This window comes from Ambystoma mexicanum, chromosome 2q (assembly GCF_040938575.1).
Source record: "Ambystoma mexicanum isolate Mex_15411 chromosome 2q, UKY_AmexF1_1, whole genome shotgun sequence".
In the NCBI taxonomy this organism is placed as follows: Eukaryota; Metazoa; Chordata; class Amphibia; order Caudata; family Ambystomatidae; genus Ambystoma; species Ambystoma mexicanum.
In genome coordinates this window covers 328,375,287-328,393,656 of record NC_090924.1, presented here as the reverse complement: position 1 = coordinate 328,393,656, position 18,370 = coordinate 328,375,287, and the positions used below count along the sequence as shown (strand labels likewise).

Sequence of the window (18,370 nt, the reverse complement as noted above, 5' to 3'; positions counted from 1 at the left end):
ACTCCTTCAGTCTCCTCCCCCTACCTGCCTACTCAATGAACAACTAACCTCCGACGTCTTTGACTCATGGCTCAACTAATGCGGCTCACACCCTCATGCAAACCATCAGCTCGCCGTGGCCGTTTCCCTAGGTGGTTCACACCAGAACTAAAGACCACTAAACAACTATATAAATCTCAAGAACACAAATGGTGGAAAGACAAAACGCCCCTAAGCAGATCCACCCTGGCCCGGCACCTTCACCAGGCTGAAATACGGAAAGCAAAGAAAGCCCACTACAACTCCTGAATCCTAAACTGTAAAAACCCCAGCAAAGAACTCCACAATATCATCGCCAAATTCACCAAACCGACATGTACCACCACCCTTCTGATCCCCTCACAATCGCTGTGCGACTCACTCTCTCTCCACTTTTACAACACAGCTCTCGAAAGAACAAATGCTCTACTAACTCTCTTACACCCGCCAGGCAATTCACCCACCATAACGGCCATCCCAATGCCTATGACCACTAACCAACCAACGCTGGACTCCTTCAGTCCAATATCCACCAACCAATTTCTCAAAATTCTCTCTGCCCGCAAACCATCCAGCTCTCTGCTGGACCCTTGCCCAGCCACAACCCTCAAAGAAATGTTTGCTTCTACCTGCGCAGGAGAACACACAAGAACCATCATAAACGACTCCCTTTCCTTGGGAATTTTTCCCAATGCATTCAAAACGGTTCATGTCAAACCTCTTATAGAAAAAAAACCTTCCCTCGACCCTCTCGAGCGAAAAACTACCGCCCCATCTCAAACACTAGGTTCCTTTCCAAACTCATTGACCGAACTGCCTACTCCCAACTAAATGCCTTTGTCGAAGCCAACAATCTCCTAGACCTCGCTCAATCAGGTTTCAGAGCCCGACACAGAACCGAAACCACCCTAACCTCAATCTGGGATGACCTTAAAAACACGGCAGAATTGGCGGGATGCGCCGCATTAATCCTTCTTGACCTATCCGCCGCCTTCGACACAATCAACCACTCAATCCTCCTTGACCGCCTCCACTCCATAGGAATTCATGGAACCGCTTTCAAATGGATAGCATCCTTCCTCAATAATATGAAACAAATAACCCTACTCTCCTCCTACTCCTCCCAAGCCCGACCAGTCGACACTGGAGTTCCACAAGGAGCATGCCTATCAGCCCTCCTGTTTAACCTCTACATGGCCACCGTCCCACGAATAATTCGTTTGCACAACATCCTGTGCTACAACTAGGCCGATGACACTCAACTAATTCTAAAACTCCTGAACTCAAAACCCAACTGCCGACCTAACCTCGCTTCCTGCCTCCTCGACATAGATCTCTGGATGACCACAAACCACCTCTTGCTAAACCCCTCCAAAACCAAAATCATGGTATGCGGCAACACCAAACTTCTTCCACACCCACTACCCTGGCCATCTGCCATGGGCAACTCATCAGCACCCTCTAAGTCGGCAAAAAATCTTGGATGCACCCTAGACTCAGACCTAACCCTCTTGCGCCAAGTCAACAACGTCTCAGAGTCCTGCCACTACCACCTTCAAACTCTTAGGCGCATCTTTCCTTACCTCTCCTTTCCCAACAGACTTGCCGCGGTCCAGTCAACTGCAATATCAAGACTAGACTATGCTAACCCCGTCTACCTCGGAGTCCACGCATACCAACTGAATAAACTACAAAGAGCCCAAAACACCGCAGCCAAACTCTTACTACCACTTGGCCCAAGGGACCACATCGCCCCAGCCCTCAAAACACTGTACTGGCTTCCGATTGCCCGAAGGGTGACCTTCAAAACCTTCTGCATTTCTCACCCAGCACTGCATAAAACTGGACCTCAATATCTTCAAGACAAACTAAAACCCTATTACCCTGCACGTACTCTAAGATCAAGCTCAGCCGGCCTCCTAGTCATACCAAAAATAAACTCAGTCAGGTTAGGTGGATCATCATTCTCAGCCTTGGGCCCCACGCTGTGGAATGCACTCCCACCCCCACATCCGACTCACCAAGGACCTCATGTCTTTCCACAAATTACTGAAAACATGGCTCTTCCCCTTAAAACCAACCCTAACTCAAACTGGATGACAACAACTCAATAACATTAACCCAAACTGCTAGATCATAAATAACAATTCTGCCTCATGACCCGAGTAAAAATCGAAAACTAATAACCTCTAAGGTAAACTAAAAAGGACAAACAAAATAGAATGAGAAAAAGGATCAAAGCAGTGAAGTGGATAAAAAGAATAAGTTGTATGAGAGCAGAAAAGTGGTCAAAATTAATGAAACGGATTAAATAAATGTAAGGACGAGAGGAACAAAATGGATGAGAGGAATAAAATGGAGAGGATGGAAAAGATTAATCCATGATACGAATGAGTGCACAGAGTGCCCGAAATAGGTAGAGTGCATGGAACGGATAGATGGCATGGAACGTAAGGGTGCACGATATAAATGGAACTAATTATAATAGATGATTCAAGTGCATGGGACAGATGGAGTACATGGGACGGATCGAGTGCATGCGATAAGTGACATTGGTTGAACCGATAATGCAGGATGGGTGGAAGAAGAGCGTATAGCAGACGAAATTGGTGGATCTGAGGAATGTCGGTTGAAGCGGGTAAATGTCGATGAAGAGGCGAGCGTAGAGCAGACGAGAGCGTAGAATGAATGACAGCATGGAGCGGATGAGCGCGTGGAGCGCATGTAGGGTGTGGAGCGAACGGGTGAAGTGGCTGGAAGGAACGTGTGATATATGTGGATGGACAGATGACGAGGTTCGAAGGAACAGCTGAAAAAGGTCGAAGGAACAGCTGAAGTATGCGGAAGGAACAAACGAAGTATGGGGTTGAAACGGATGAAGTATGTGGGCGGAACGGATGAAGTATGTGGATGGATCGGGCGAAGTCCGGGGGATGCAATAGGGGGAGGTTGGGCGAATGGAACAGGTGAAGTATGTGGAAGGAACGAAAAAAGTAGGTTCCAACGGAGCGAGTACATGCAACAGATGGAATGCATGGAACAGATGGAGGGCACAGAACGGACACTACAAAATGATTAGAGTGCATAGAACGATCTGGAGTGCATGGAATGGGTAGGAGTGCATAAAACGGAATGAATGGAATGGTGTAGAATGAATGGAACGGCTAGGAGTGAATGGAACTATTTGAATGTGCTCGATCACAAGCACCTATGCTAAACCACCATATCACTTCCCCACGCTTACTCTCTCCTTTCACCACCACTCAACTAGAACACAGCGATACTATGACACCATTCGGTATAGCTGTTCTCATACCACCACTTGCCTCATACACCACAGCATCCTAGCTACAGACAGCTGGCTACTCACCCTCCAGCCAAGCGTTCTCCTCAGGCCTAACGCAGCCAGAATCGGTCTGGATAACAGCCAGAACGAACACATACTCTTGATCTCTCACCCACCTCACCTACCGCTAAGAAGCAGCTATCACACGAATGCCACACCTACTGCACAAATATCCAGTGCTCACATGCACTTTATGACTCTCTATCTACTAACTTGAACTTCGGTTCCCGAGGGCATTCAACCTACCAGCGCCATGAGATCATACCAATGGTACATAAGATGCTATATAAATGCAAAGTAACATAACATATCAAACAGTAAAGTAAGTCATGGAAAACAGGCAGAGAGATTAAGCATAACTTTGCATTCTTGAACAATGTCATCCACAGGCTCTTTTCAGGCAGCACAAAAGTGTTGTGGCCAGGCAACCGTGGTTGATAATGAGAATAATGAGGACACTACTTTCAGCAGGGTTGCATCTGCCGAATAAATGAGAACATCCTGTTCACCAGCAAACTATAAGTGGCATGCTAGAAAAGAACAGCCTATGCCAAAAAGTGCACAGCAACTCTGGAAGTCAATCAGATGACTTGGGAGGTTAAAGGCAAAGACATCCAGCCATTGACTGTTGTCCAAAACCGTGGTTACAACGCCCTTATGAATTACTTTATAGCACGCTGCAAAATACCAAGCTGGACGTTTTTTCAACTGTTGTCGATCCGCAATCCATGGAAACCTGTGGCCTGCTCTGAAGGTCAGTAAAAGCAGTACTGTTCATTTAACAATCGATGCGTAGATAGTCCAACTCCCCAAACAGCAAATTACATGTGTATCACTGCGACTGGGTGTGGGTGCAGTATACAGACCAAGACATCTCTTCAAAGACCTGGTCTCCAAACTGCTCCTCCACCTGCAGCACATGGAGAGGTATGCATGAGAGGAGTGCGCTCTGCAACAATTCATTTGGGGCAAAAACAATATAAATAATAATTTAGAAGAGCTGCAAGATGTTATATCCAAGAGGCTGCTGCCGCTAAATCTACATGTCAGTTTTGTGGCATCTGATAATGGGACAAACAGTGTCTATAGTGCGATACAGCAGATTCCACCATATGCATTCCATGCTTTACCCATTATTTGAATTTTCTGGTCCAAGACTTTTTGAAGGAGACCAGCAGCATTGTTACCTTGGTGGGTGCAGCAAAGGAAATATGCAAAATTGTTGCCTTTTTGTGAAAGCATGAGCAAACATTCAGGAAAAATACAAATTGCCATGCCCACAACTTGTGGAATATGTGCTCACAATGCATAGCTGCACTTTCAACATGTTTGGAATAATGTTAGAGCAAAAGAAGACAGGACAGAAACACACCTTGCGGCATGTAGTGGCACATGGTATTGTGCTTACTTCATCATAGTGGTTCATGTTCGAACCCCTAACACTCCTTCTAAAGAAACTATTTGCCACAGGAACATAGCTCACCAAGTGAAGTGATGTCACTAATAAATCTGTTAAAGCAACTCATTGAGACAAAGTTGTGCCTTTCAATGCAAATGAGATTTGTCTTGCAAACACCTTGCTAATCAAATGCTTTAGCTACTACCAGACTGAGCAATTCACAAAACGAATGGACACAGAACACTGCATACTAGCAACTCTACGTGATACTTGGTTTAAAAAGACAGCTACCAAAGTGTCTGCGAAGTGGATGGTATAAAAACATGCCCGTTTCTGCACTACTAGGGGAAATTGAAGATTTGGCAGGATAGTGGAAGCTAACTCACCGCTTCCACCCAACATAACCAGTTAATTAGTAGGAGTACGACCTCAGATACAGCATACATTAGAAAGTACGCTATAACAGACACAACAGGCAGTACCCATTAAGAAAAGACCATTTGGGACAAGCTGATTCCCACAGGACACTATGGTTGTGTTAACGGAGCAGTCTTATACTGTTGCCAGCTATCTCAGGCAAGGTGTAGCACCATGTGACACTGATCCATTCAAGTACTAGAGCAAAGTAACAGATCTGGCCTGTTACTGCATTTACTGTTGTACCACATTTTATGCCATTCTCCCTCTATGCAGGTGTCTCAAATCTAGGTGTTATTGCCTTTACTGTTGTACCCCATTTTAGGCCATTCTGCCTCTATCCAGGTGTCCCAAATCTAGAGTTGCTGCACTCCCTGTTGTACCCGATTTGGGGCCCTTCTTTTTCTGTCCAGGTGTCCCGGGCCAAGGGTTGCTGCATCTACAGTTGCGCCCCCATTTTAGGTCCAGGGTCACAGATCTGTGTGTTACTGCATTGCTGTTGCACACCCATTCTAGGCCCTTCTCCCTCTATCCAGGTGTCCCAAGCCTAGGTGTTACGAGATTTCAGATAGTCACATTGCAGTTAGCCACATCTGGCATTTAGGCCAGCTGTGTTTGTTAGCCATACCTGGCATTGCTGCTGTTGCCTTAATCTGAGATTCTCCCCCTCTTACCAGGCATCCCAAATATAAGTGATAACACATTCTCTGCTGCGTCCTCAGTCTAGGACTCTCTCCCACCTGATAAGTATCCCAAAGCTAGGTATCAACGTTTGTGACAGTTATTGACTGCAATCCTAGGCTTTCACCCACTTACTAGAAATCCTCAAGCTAAGTACTGCTGCTGTGCCCCAGCTTAGTCCTCCGCACAACCCCTGGTAGATGAGGGACAGGTGCCCTTTTGAGTAATCACTGTCGCCAACCCATACACCTCCACCCCACCGCAGGTTTCACATAACCCAGCTCTCTCATCTAGACCACCAGCCCAAATCTAGGTTGTATCAACTCCATCGGCAGTGTCCCCATCCCAATGCCCTCCTCCGCTGCACGCAAACCTCCAGGACTTTACCACCTCAACGGCTAGCTAGCCACACAGCCTGCCCACTTTCAACATCAACCAAAGGATCCCCAAGATAAACAAAAAAGGGAGAAAAAAATCCCACATTGGAGCCAGAATGGAAATACCAGCAAACTACCGAAACGCAAGGGTTTACTACCCCTGGTTCAACAACCACATCTTCACCAATTACAAGCAACAACTAACCACAAACAGAGAAGACTGAACCTGAAGGAAAAGGAAAAGCACCAATCCAAAGAAGATGCCCATTCAAAGGGATACAACCCAAAACACCATGCCTCACCACAAGACAGACAGTGAGGCCAGAATGGACAACAAAAATAATAAGGAAACTCTAACCCTGCAGGAAGGTGCTGTGCAGCAAAATCCCACAACTCTGAAAAACTGGGTAAAGAACAAGCCAGACAGCCTGAGGACACATACAAAGAACAGAACAAAGACAGACTACATCTCTCGCTACCTCTCCACATATGACCAACAACAACAAACCAACAGGCGATAAGCGTTACCAATACAGACCCCACCAGGACGCCAAACGTAACATGACAATTGACCCAGACTACACCCTGGACAATATCCCAACTGCAAACAGGGACAAACTGGAATCCATTACCCTCTACACGCCCTACATCACCAAAGACCAGAACGACCGATGGGTACCAACACAATTCACCAGCCTGAACCAACCAACCCTGCCACCAACCTTATCAGGCTACTTGACGAAGAGACCGACCACCAAAGAACTCAACCTCCCAACAGCCACAACCAGGAGAGAACCACCAGCAATGGAAACCCAACCGGCAACATACCAAACCAACATTACAAACAACAACCCGAAAGGAAAATCAAACAAGCTACATTGCAGCCTTCTCAACGTTCGATCCATGGCAAAACACTCGATATCCATGACCTTTTAAGCGAAGAAGGCACAGACATGCTCTTTCTTACAGAAGAACAAGTTACTTATCTTACCTGGTAACGTTCTTTCGATGGGATGTTCCTCCAACGTATTCCACATCTTTGACAGTAATGACCACAGCTGTGCTGCTTCGGAAAACATTTTCAGCGTAGGTGTCCTGCATCGATGACGTCAATACGCTGTCCCTCGAGGGCCTCCGTCGATGGTCAACGTCACCGGATGTTCCATCTAGGACGCACGACACCCGTAGCCTCAGTTGTAGTTTTTCCCAGAACGTGTGGCACCAATCTCCTGCCAGTCTGACTGCAGAAAGCCTTGCAGAAACTTAAGCTGCAATCGCATAAGAAATTCTATAGCGGGGCAGGCTGGGAGGGTACGATGTGGAATACGTCAGAGGAACATCCCATCGAAAGAACGTTACCAGGTAAGATAAGTAACTTGTTCTTCGAGGGGATTGTGTCCTATGACGTATTCCACATCCTCAACAGACTCCCAAAGCAGTACCAACGTATGTAGGTGGGAAAAGAATTTATAACTTCATCAATTTAGAATGCCCAATCAAATTGCTGATTATATGACTGCCTTACCAAAGGCCAAATCTTGCCCATGGATAGAGTCCAGGGAATAATGTCTCACAAAAGGTATGGACAGAAGCCCACGTGGTTGCTTCGCAAATGCAGCAAATCGGAACGCCCCTCTGTAGAGCCATGGAAGCAGCCACACCCCTAGTCGAGTGTGCCCGTAAGCCTACTGGAGGGTCCTTACCCGCCAACCGGTAACAGAGATTGTCAAAATGATCCATCTCAACATGGTCTGCTTGGAAACAGCCTGACCTAAACGCCTTCCAGCATTACCAACAAAGAGCTGATCGTCCACTCTGATCCGGGACATCCGTGAGAGATGGAAACTCAAAGCTCTCCTAGGATCCAACCTATGGAGCCTCTCCTCTTCCTTACCAGGATGCGGAGGAGGATAAAACACCGGAAGAATCACCTTCTGGCTTAAATGAAATTCTGACAACCTTCGGAAGAAAAGAAGGACGAACCCTAAGGACAACCCTATCCTTATGGAACACCGTGAAAGGTGGCTTGGCGGAAAGTGCCTGCAACCCACTCACTCTGCGTGCGGAAGTAATGCAACTAAAAATACAGTCTTAAAGGACAACAGTCTCAACGGGCAAGAATGTAAGGGCTCAAACTGAGCTCCCATTAGAAACTTTAAAACCAAATTCAAATCCCATCCCGGCACCTGGAAAGGCGACTGTGGAAACACATTAGTTAGCCCTTTCAGAAACTGAAATCAAAGGGATCTTAAAATACGAACATTCCTCAGATGAGCGCTTAAATATGGACAGCACCGCCAGGTAACCCTTAATGGTGCCTATTTGCAGGCCTTGTGGGCTAAAGAAAGCAAAAAAGACAAAACCAAAGGAATGGAAACTTGGAAAGGATCCACATTCTGTACCCTGCACCAGTCGCAGAACTTCATCCAACAGCAACGGTACATGGATTTCGTTGCGGGCCTCGTGGCCGAAAGCAACACCTCCAACACGTCTTCGGCGAGGTCCCAATCCTTATATCTCAGCCTTTCAAAGCATGAAGGCTGAGAGACTTGACCTCTGGATGGAGAACTCGACCCCCCTTCAGTGAGAGCAGATCGTCTCGGTAGGGAAGACTACGTGGAGGGCAGATGGACATGTCTAGAAGGTCTGGGTACCAAGCTCTACTGGCCCATGCCAGAGCAATGAGGATCATCCGGGAACCGAACCTCTGTAACCTCTGCAACACTTGCGGAATGACGGGGTCTGGAGGGACCGCGTGCAGCAGTGGGAATGACCACTCCACTATGAACGCGTCCCGTAAGATTCCTCTAGGGGGAAATTCCCGCAAGCAGAATCTTTCGCACTTCCGGTTGACACTGGTGGCAAAGAGACCCACTTGCGGGGTTCCCCAAAGGGTGAAGATCTCCAACAGAACTTCCTGAGCCAGCTCCCACTCGTGAGAGACCGTGTTTTGCCTGCTCAGAGCGTTCGCCGCCGCGTTTTCGTCTCCGGCCAGATGAATTGCAGTGATCGAAATTTCCTGCTGGATGGCCCAGAACCAGAGCTGCATCGCCTCCCTGCACAATGGGCGTGACCCTGCCCCCCCCTGCCCCTTTTTGTTGTGGTAGTGCATGGCCACTGTATTGTCTGTCATAATCAGGACATTCTTCCCCCGCAGAGACGGCAGAAAAGCCTTCAGGGCTTGTCTGGCAGCCCGCAGCTCTAACAGATTGATGTGGAGTCTGGACTCCGACTGAGACCAACAGCCGCTGGCCGTCAACTCGTTGGCATGAGCTCCCCACCCCATAAGGGATGCGTCCGTCACGATTGTCACCTCCGGCCACGGTTGCCAAAACGGAGCACCCTTCAACAGATTTCCTTCGACAGCCCACCACAGAAGGTCCTGGGCGACCGAGGGCGGAATCTGAACGGGATCCGACATCCTGCCGGAGAACTGCGACCACTGCATCTTGAGAGCCCACTGCAGAGATCTCATCTGCAGCCTGGCCTCTGGCACCAGGAAAATGCAGGATGCAATGAGGCCGAGCAACCTCAAGAACTCGAACACTGGGAGACTCTGGGCACGTTGAAATTAGTTCACCATCTGCAGAATGTGATGAGCACTCACCTGGGGAGGCGAACACAGCCCCAGGGATATGTCGAGTACAACTCTGATGTATTGGATTTGGTGGGTAGTTGTGAAATGGGACTTCTTTAAATTGAGGGTGAAGTCCAGCTTGTGAAGGGAGTGGCAGGTGACGGATAGATGATTCAGGGCTTGCTCGGGAGAGCGCGCCCTGATCAACCAATCATCCAGGTAGGGGTAGACATGAATCCGGTAATTCCTGTGCTTGGAATTAATTGGCATATGAAAGTATGGATCCACCCACAATGCAGGACACACCCTGGATGCAATTTTGTTCAGAGAAGGACTATTCGCATCTTTGCCACCTACTCTAATGGTATGGAGCGAACACTACTTGATACCATTCTACATCACATCCCAAACCCACTTAACTGCTGGAAAGGAAATACTCCAAGCCAGCAAGAAAAGAAACTGGACGAACCTTTGTCCATACGCTGAAGTGGCCATTAGGAGTAACATAACATCTTTTATGGTGGTGCAAGGCCGAAGGTCATGGCAATATCTTGGAAATCACTGCGCAAACAAAGCAGTTGCTTTATCAAAAATGCATACTTTTTGTATGGGAAAAGAACAATGTGTGCCTCACCATTAACATTTGATGACGCACATAGAAACAATGTTACAATTTGATTGAAAATGTGAATAGTCCGATGTATCGGACAGTTCCTTGTGAAATAAAACTACTTTGCAAATTCTAAAATGTTAATGTTTTCTTTTAAAACCTAGTGTATTATTTCAAAATGCAACATGCTACGTTGTACGTTGCTATATGTTCATTTTCAGGTTCTGCGGCACGGCACATAGTTTTGCTTTTTGCAGGCTGCCTTGGAAAGCGAACAGGGGCCATATACGGAACAACCGCCTTCCCTGCGGGCCGGATTATAACAAGAAATCCTATTTTTTAGTAGCACACATTACTGCTTTGCAAATCTAGATTGTTAATGGCAAATCTTATTACGTTTATGTCCTTTACTGAGAAATATTAAGTAGATGGAGTGTATGCCATTTTTAAAAAAAATATGTTTACACTGTGAAAGGTGGTTCTTAAAGGAACATTTACTTTGTTTACGGATGGCGTTTTTTTTTGGTAGGACAGCTAATAAGGAAATTTGCGAACGGAAATGAGGAAAGAGGCACCAAACAGTAATATGAGGAGGTAGGTGGACAGCGAAAAATGTTGTGCGTTTGTTATTTGTAAGGTAGGGCCAGTGTTTCTCATGCTCCTTCATTACAGCAGTGGTGCTGTTTCTTGGGGAGGAGGGATGGCCTTAGCTGATGTCATTTTCAGATAATTAGAACTTTTGCTAAAAGTATGTAATGTGTACTACAATGCTAATGGCTGACTACCAATACGTGTTGGAGCTGTGCAAGGGAAATGTTGAAGGTGGAAGTTCCTACATCAATATAAAATGTATTTCCACATTGTCCACGAGGCATAAATCTTATTGTTAAGTGTGTATGGATTTTCGGACACGTCACCATGAAGTACGCCACCATATGGTCATGTGGCATTCTCCGCAAGGTGTGTAATTAAGTCAGAAGTTACTTTACATTATGGTTACGTGCCACTACTAAAAATTGATGACCTTTAGCAAATACATTTCTTAAAGGGACGTTATGGTTAAGTTGCACTAATAAAAACCTATGAAATTCATCAAAAAACTTTGTTAAAAGGACGTTATGATTACAAGTAAAATCTAAAAACCCCTGAAATTCACCAGTTATGGTAAACTAAGCAACCATAACTCGCGCCACCACCGTGCCCTGCTAAGACTAACACCCAGGACATCAATGATGACATCACAAATATCATAACCATAACGTCCCTTTAACAACGTTTTTTTTACTGATAGATATATATATATATACATACATATACACGCATACACACTGCCTACATTTGTGTCTGAGAACAATTAAAAGAGGACAACCAAACAAACCAAACTTAATTATAACATATCACTGTAATAAGTATGCAGGTTTGGGCTTGTGGTAACATAACTTTAAATGTATCAAAGGCCAGCTTTTCTAGAGCCACTCAAGAGAGCCAATGCAATGTCAGCCCATACAGAAAAATTACACACGCTTGTGTTTCTCACTGAAGCCAGTCAGTTGTACTCTATGACCATCTTGGATACTTTCACTTTGGTCCCTTATTCATTCAAATGAAACTGTAAAAAAGTGTCAGGAGCATGTCGGAAGATGAGACCAGCTGGGGTCACACAGGTCAATGGATCACGTCAAATGCAGGTGATGACCTGCAATAGATGTTCAATGAACAAACCTTCATTTTTAAGGAGCGGCTTCAATACAAGGGATGACCCTTACTTTTATGAAGAGTGGTTTTGCTTTAAGGAATGATCCTTAATTTTCTAAGGAGCAACTTTGCTACAGGGCATGAATCTGGCTGGGACCCATTTTGTCTTTGGATTCTTAGAATATCTGATAGCCAAGACAGGCGATAGGTTTCTTTATGGCCCTCAGAAAATAAGTTGTATGTATTTCTCACTCAAGGTAGTCACTGGAATTACTATGTCTCGCACAGAAAACTAATCTGAACAGGATTACCATTAAAATGGATAGCAATAAAACATTATTACATCGCTTTGGGGTGGGATGATCTAGCATCTCAACACATATGTAGTCTCTTAACTTTCTGCAGAAGACAATCCATTCACACATCCATCCTAAAACAAAGCACTTCACTTTGCCCAGTTTGTCAAATATCTTTCTTCTATTCCCACTCTCCCCCTCTTGCATTCCTTAATTTTGCTCACTATTCCCCAAACAGGCTAAGGTCTGGAGCAGCGCAGGCGGGGACAATACGCGACAGACAAGGATCAAGCACTCTGAAACTACTACTGTTGTGATTTGGTGCAGTCACATGAAAAACTGCTGTATAAACAGATTATTTTTTGCCATTTTTGATTTTGCAATTTTTATGTATTAAAAAATACATTTTGGTCGGAGAAGGATAACAACTGCAGAATGAAAACTTGGACAAAAAAGAAACATGATTTGTTTTTACTGAGCCTGACTCGGTGGGTCTTCCATGTACCGACATGAGAGCACTTCAGGTGTGCCACTTTGGTATTATCCCTTTCTCTCACTGTTGCCATGACACTACTGCATAGCAAATGCAGCATATCCGGGAAAAAGAAAATCCCGGGACAGCTGGTGATCCCGGTGTCCTTCTCAGGGGAAGGGGTGGATTTCCTGCAGATGGCTGTGGGACGCTCCTTTTGTGGGTGGAAGTGGCTGGTTTGGGCTGCTGCTGAAGCACATGTATGAAACAGACATTATGCCTCGTACCCAAGCGCCTCAACACAACTGTGGGGGTAAAATAGAGGCTTTTTCCCCTGGCCTACCAACTTCCCATAAAGTTTGTATAGCACCTTTCAGGCATTCTTTTTGTGCTACCACTGGGGCAGGGCTGAAATATTTCCATTGCCCTGACCCCCGTTTTGGAACTGCCTTCTATGTTTGTTTGGGGCTTATGCAGCAAGTGAAGCTGGTTGGAGCAGTTGATGAAGGCACCCTCTATGCAGCTTCTATTTTACCCTCACCCTCCTCTTCAACACCCTTACCCTGACTAATTTACAAGAAGAAAACACACAGCCTAGCTCCTCTGCTCCCGCTCTCCTCTCGGTCCACTTTCTCTCTCCACCAAAAGGCAACAACCGTAAACAGGAAGTGTGTCATTCACTTTCTCTTACTATGTCTTACTATGTCACGCTGACTCAACAACACAGTTGGAATCCATAGTTGGAATGTTAGAAAACGATTCTGCTGATTTGAATCAATATATGTCAATTGTTTGCAAAAGGTTTACATCCAAATTGAATCACAGAGACCTATCGACTCAAAGTGGTTGAGCAGTGTACATGTCAAAGTGTATATTTACCAACTTGGCTCGATTCCACCCATGAGCCATCGCTATAGAGGATCGATATGAACAGAACCATTTTTGCATTGTTCGAATTGTAAAGCAACGGACAGCATCACAAGAAGAGGGTACAGCAATAGGATATGAGGATAGCATGTTAAGGGTAAAAGGATCTTCTAGGCTATAAGTGGAAGCTTATACATTGATTCAACCAACTGTAGCCCGCAAATTCAAGTTCACTATTATGGACTACAAATGTTGGCCCTTGTACCTGCAGTCTTATTTAGTGCACAAGGTTTAGGTTTATAATTTATACTATTTTACTGTACAACATGCTGATAGCCCATTAAGAGTTTTTACACAACAATAAATTGATGAGAAAAGTTCGCAGAACTCGAGTCTGCTTTTGAGGTGGGTGGGGACCATCTCACTGATAACTACAGAGAAACACACAAGAAAGCAAATGTATATGCGCTGATTCGATGTGAGGGACCATGAACACACCTGGGGGAGGCATACACAATGTGACAAAGATTCCAATGTGTGGTAATGGAAGGCAGGTTAATACGAACTCACTTTCAACATACTTTTCAGATTGATTAAAGGGGTTTTCACTAGGGAGTTCCCAGCACTGCTGTGCAGTGAGAAGGGATTTCTGAAACTCAAAATAAATGTTACATTATTTTACCATTTGGGGAAACTCCAGTTTTAACAATTACACAGCGGAGATGACGTTGGATGCTAATAAATGCACAATCAAATGAGTAGATCACAATGCATGCCGCCATTTTTGCAGATCACAGCCCACAGCGTAAACAGCTTCAATGATCTTGTGTACTCAGCACACACACAAACAGAAGAGAGCATTGGTCATCCTGCAGTAGCATATGTGAATAAAGCAAATGTTTATTGACAGTACACAATACATTCTGTTTATTACAATACAGATACACAGCGTTACAATTTATTTAATCATGATTAAATGTACAAAATAAGTGTGTAAATTGTAACAGAGCTATGTGGTGTCAGAAAAATGCTGATGTGCACTGCCATGGCAACCGTCCATGGACTGCACACAAAGAATTAGGGAAAAAAATAAGTTTAATGCCAGTGGTTGAGAAGAAAAAATATCAGTTGTCTGTTAGTGAAACAAAGTCAGCAACATATACCAATATTTAGTGTTATTCCAGCCGCCACATTTGAAATTTGTGAAACAGCAAGTACTGAATCACAGGGTTACTACTCATTGACCTTCATGATTGTTAGTGTCTACTCAATTTAGAGCCAAAGAAGGAAAGTGTCATTTCCCGGTACGGTTCCAAGGCGCTGCATTCTTCAATTTCTTTTAGACCAGGTTTATAATATTGAACCATGTGGTAACAATTCTCTCTCCCCGTCCCCAAAGTCTTTCACCAGCCACCTGCTGGTCTTTATTGGTATGAGGAGTGGCATCAACAAGTCTACATGCCATACCATGTTTTAGAGCAAAATCGTTTCCTGTTCTTCATTGCCCACAAAGGCTACACAGTGCTGCTGGGGCATGCCAATTACTTCCCACAAATCCATTCATTATATGCGAAGGACTGAAAAGGCACCCCCCCCCAATCAACATATTTAGAGGTTTCCAGGTGGAAGTGGTCCATCCTTTTTGAAAGGTACGTGAACATTCTGGACACGGTTCATTCTCATCAATGAACCTAAGCCTGGAAAATACCTGGCAGCTGCAAAAAGTAATCCTTCCTCTTCACCTCCGCGCTGCAGGGCACGAAAGGTTCCGCTCGTTGAAGGTAGCAAAGTACATACAAAGCATTCTCTATCCGTCGAATGCCAGCAAGGGATCCTGTGCAATGGCCATTCTAGTCCAACATGGAGGCCAAGTCCAAAGACCCCTCTCTGCAAGATACATTAGGAATAATTCAAACAAATCATCATGGTGTTAGTGTGCCGCAGAGCAAAAGCTGGTTGTCAAATTTCTAAATCAAACAAAGTGGTATGTTTCCTTCTAGATGTATGGAATGTTAATTGTTATATTTTGGCCTGGACATTTCAAACAGAGCAGCATATATATATTTTGCACGTACATATTTTCCTTTATCTGATCGAAAATACAAGAATAAAACATCATTTATACGTTCTCATTGCGAGCATGGATCAGAGACTAAGGCATAGGTTTATCCCCCAAAAGTGACACAGGAACATTTGAGGGGAGTATTTACATTAAAACAGACCCTGGGTGTTTAAAGTTGTGTTGATAGCTTCCGTGTGCAAGAGAGAATGACTACAACAAACGCTGTCAAGTTTTAATAGCAATGGAATGAATTACGCTGGCGAGGTCAGTTTTAAACTAGCAGGGTCTGTATACGTTCTTACTACTGTGATCCCTCTGATTTTCAATGCAAGTTTATTGGTATTACCGACCTCTTGGATTGACGTTGTGAAAGTTAATTTAGCTACCAATGATGATCTTTCTCCTGGACTGTGTTCTCAGTCAGTCAAATGATGCATGGGAGTTTACAAAGAGGCATGAAGACAGTGTTTTGTTGCTGCAAATACTGCATGCTTGCATACTAGTTGGATCTTCAGGTCATGAATGTGCCACAATGCAATTTGAGCAACATTTCCCACAAAATAGCTCAAGTTACAGTCCTAGCTCCTTGCCCACAAGGCTAAACTGCTTGCGGTTCTAGCGATCACCTTTTCTTGCTGTACATCTGTTTCTGCTTCTTGTGGTGCGCGACCCCATTCATTGTTACACACCTTGGTGTTACATCACAGAAGGGATAGCATAAACAAAAGGTTTTTCAGTTGCATTTGTCCCCAGAGACTGGGGTGAGCATGATATTGACTCCAGCGGGATACAAACAAGCTCTGCTGCTTCCGGACCTTCAATAAAATCATGCTGTGGCCTAGAGCCCCCTGACTCAGAGAGGAAGAAGAGATAGTGATAATTACCAACCTAAGTGAGCGCTGCTTATATGTACACTCAGAGAACTGACGTTTAGCCATGATGACGCATTTGTGTTGTAACATAACCATTGTGCTGAAGACGAGCATTCAGTTCTTTGTTATTTGAGTATTCCACAACTATTGTTGCTGAACCTTCACCGACTGAAGATTTTTTTGCTAAGACAGACTTGTTAATTCATTGGAGAAGAATTAAAAATCCAAATCGGTCGAGCTTTGCTCTCGCTCAAAAGGAAGGTGGCTAAATAAATTGTTTTAAAATATAAATGAAGTAATAATCAAGATCATTCACAGTCATCCGCCATCAAAAACTCCAAGGCCACTATGAGAGAAACTGAAATGCCAGAAGATACAATAGCTTTGGTCGTGGCCTCTCGTCACTCGTCAGTAAGGATACTTAGGTGTCCCCCTGTAAGCAAACATGGACTAGAGAGCCCAGGCTTCGTCAGTCTATGCCTGGCCCCATAGATGGCTCTCCTCTTCTCTTGGAGAGTTCCTTCTGAGGTGGCCCACCGCAGGGTTCAGAAGTTACTGAACAGCTCATGTTTCTTGCTCCAGTCCATCTGTGGTGCTCGCTTGTTTGCACGCTTGGCTCGTGCCTTTTCTTTGGCTTCTGCTGCAGTGGGGCTCAGACTCAGCCCGCTGTCATCAAAGGGGTCCTTCCTTTCAGAGTCTATTCTCTGTGGGGAGAAAGGAGACAAGAAGCTCTTAGTTTTTTTGGATTTAGATGCTTGAACAGTTCATGGGGTGCTATTCCTTAAGAACATCAGGATATTAAGACAGAGGCAAACATTTATTTAAAAAAAGGAATACATTGCAACAAACCAGTGCAGGCCGTTTAGGCTAACCACTAGCTTCCCACCACACACCTTCTTGATTTATGTCCACGCGGTGGGGCTCTCTGCAACATTTACTTGTCGTAACCGGGGAACAAGGGAGACCAGGGTCCTGAGAGACCAGGTGCTGTCCAATCAGCAGTGTGTAAAACAGGAAATCCTATGCAGCTCCTGCCCACCCCTAAAAACATAAAATGGTGCTCTACTTTATGGAGGGGCTGCACCGTAATGGTCGACAAAGAAACCCACAAAACAGTATCCTTTTAAAGTGCAAACTGGGGCTTTATTAGATGCTAAAACATACATAAGGGCTGCATGTTATTGTTACCAATTCTTTGAGCCGATAATGTAAAGAGCTCTGTAGCACAACAATATTGTAACCTCACCCCATCCTTGCGTGCATAGCACTTTGGATGACTGCGTGCTCCCATCTCTTTGGCCACCCGCCACAATTCACTCACACTTGGGGGAAAGTGAGATGACTTAATGGGCAGACTGGGGTATCTTCCTTAATTCCAGTGAGATTTGGGGTAGGGGGTGCCTTGGGCCATAAGACTAAGGGCTATGACTGTGTCCTCCGGCAATCGTATTTTGACATTGCATCCCCTGGTGAAAGCAACTAAACAATGGTGAAGTGCCCCGTATCCTTGCTATGGGCCAGGTCAACAGATTGTGAGGTTCCCATATCCAGCTGCATGGTTAAATGTATTTCTTTTGATCACATGTATACTATGTGGGCCGAGCTCCCAAGGAGCATCCTACAACACGAAAATAAGGTAAACTATAGTCAAGTAGGAAAACATCAACATTCAAGACTACTT

At 45.0% G+C, this 18,370-nt stretch overlaps 1 protein-coding gene and 1 long non-coding RNA gene across 3 annotated transcripts in view; one reads left to right on the top strand and one right to left on the bottom strand.

Moving 5' to 3' along the window:
* Positions 1-10,952: 10,952 nt before the first annotated feature.
* Positions 10,953-18,370, top strand: part of LOC138569389 (uncharacterized) — a 116,586-nt gene continuing 109,168 nt past the window's right edge. Inside the window, exon 1 of the long non-coding RNA XR_011303231.1 lies at positions 10,953-11,019. This is a non-coding gene — a long non-coding RNA (uncharacterized lncRNA). The remainder of the gene's footprint in view (positions 11,020-18,370) is intronic.
* The window catches only part of NHERF2 (NHERF family PDZ scaffold protein 2), an 835,001-nt gene continuing 831,261 nt past the window's right edge, over positions 14,631-18,370 (bottom strand). For both annotated transcript variants that reach the window (XM_069647323.1, XM_069647324.1), the window contains one exon: positions 14,631-17,393. In XM_069647323.1, coding sequence (XP_069503424.1) covers positions 17,235-17,393 — 159 coding nt within the window. In that variant the 3' untranslated portion in view covers positions 14,631-17,234. The remainder of the gene's footprint in view (positions 17,394-18,370) is intronic.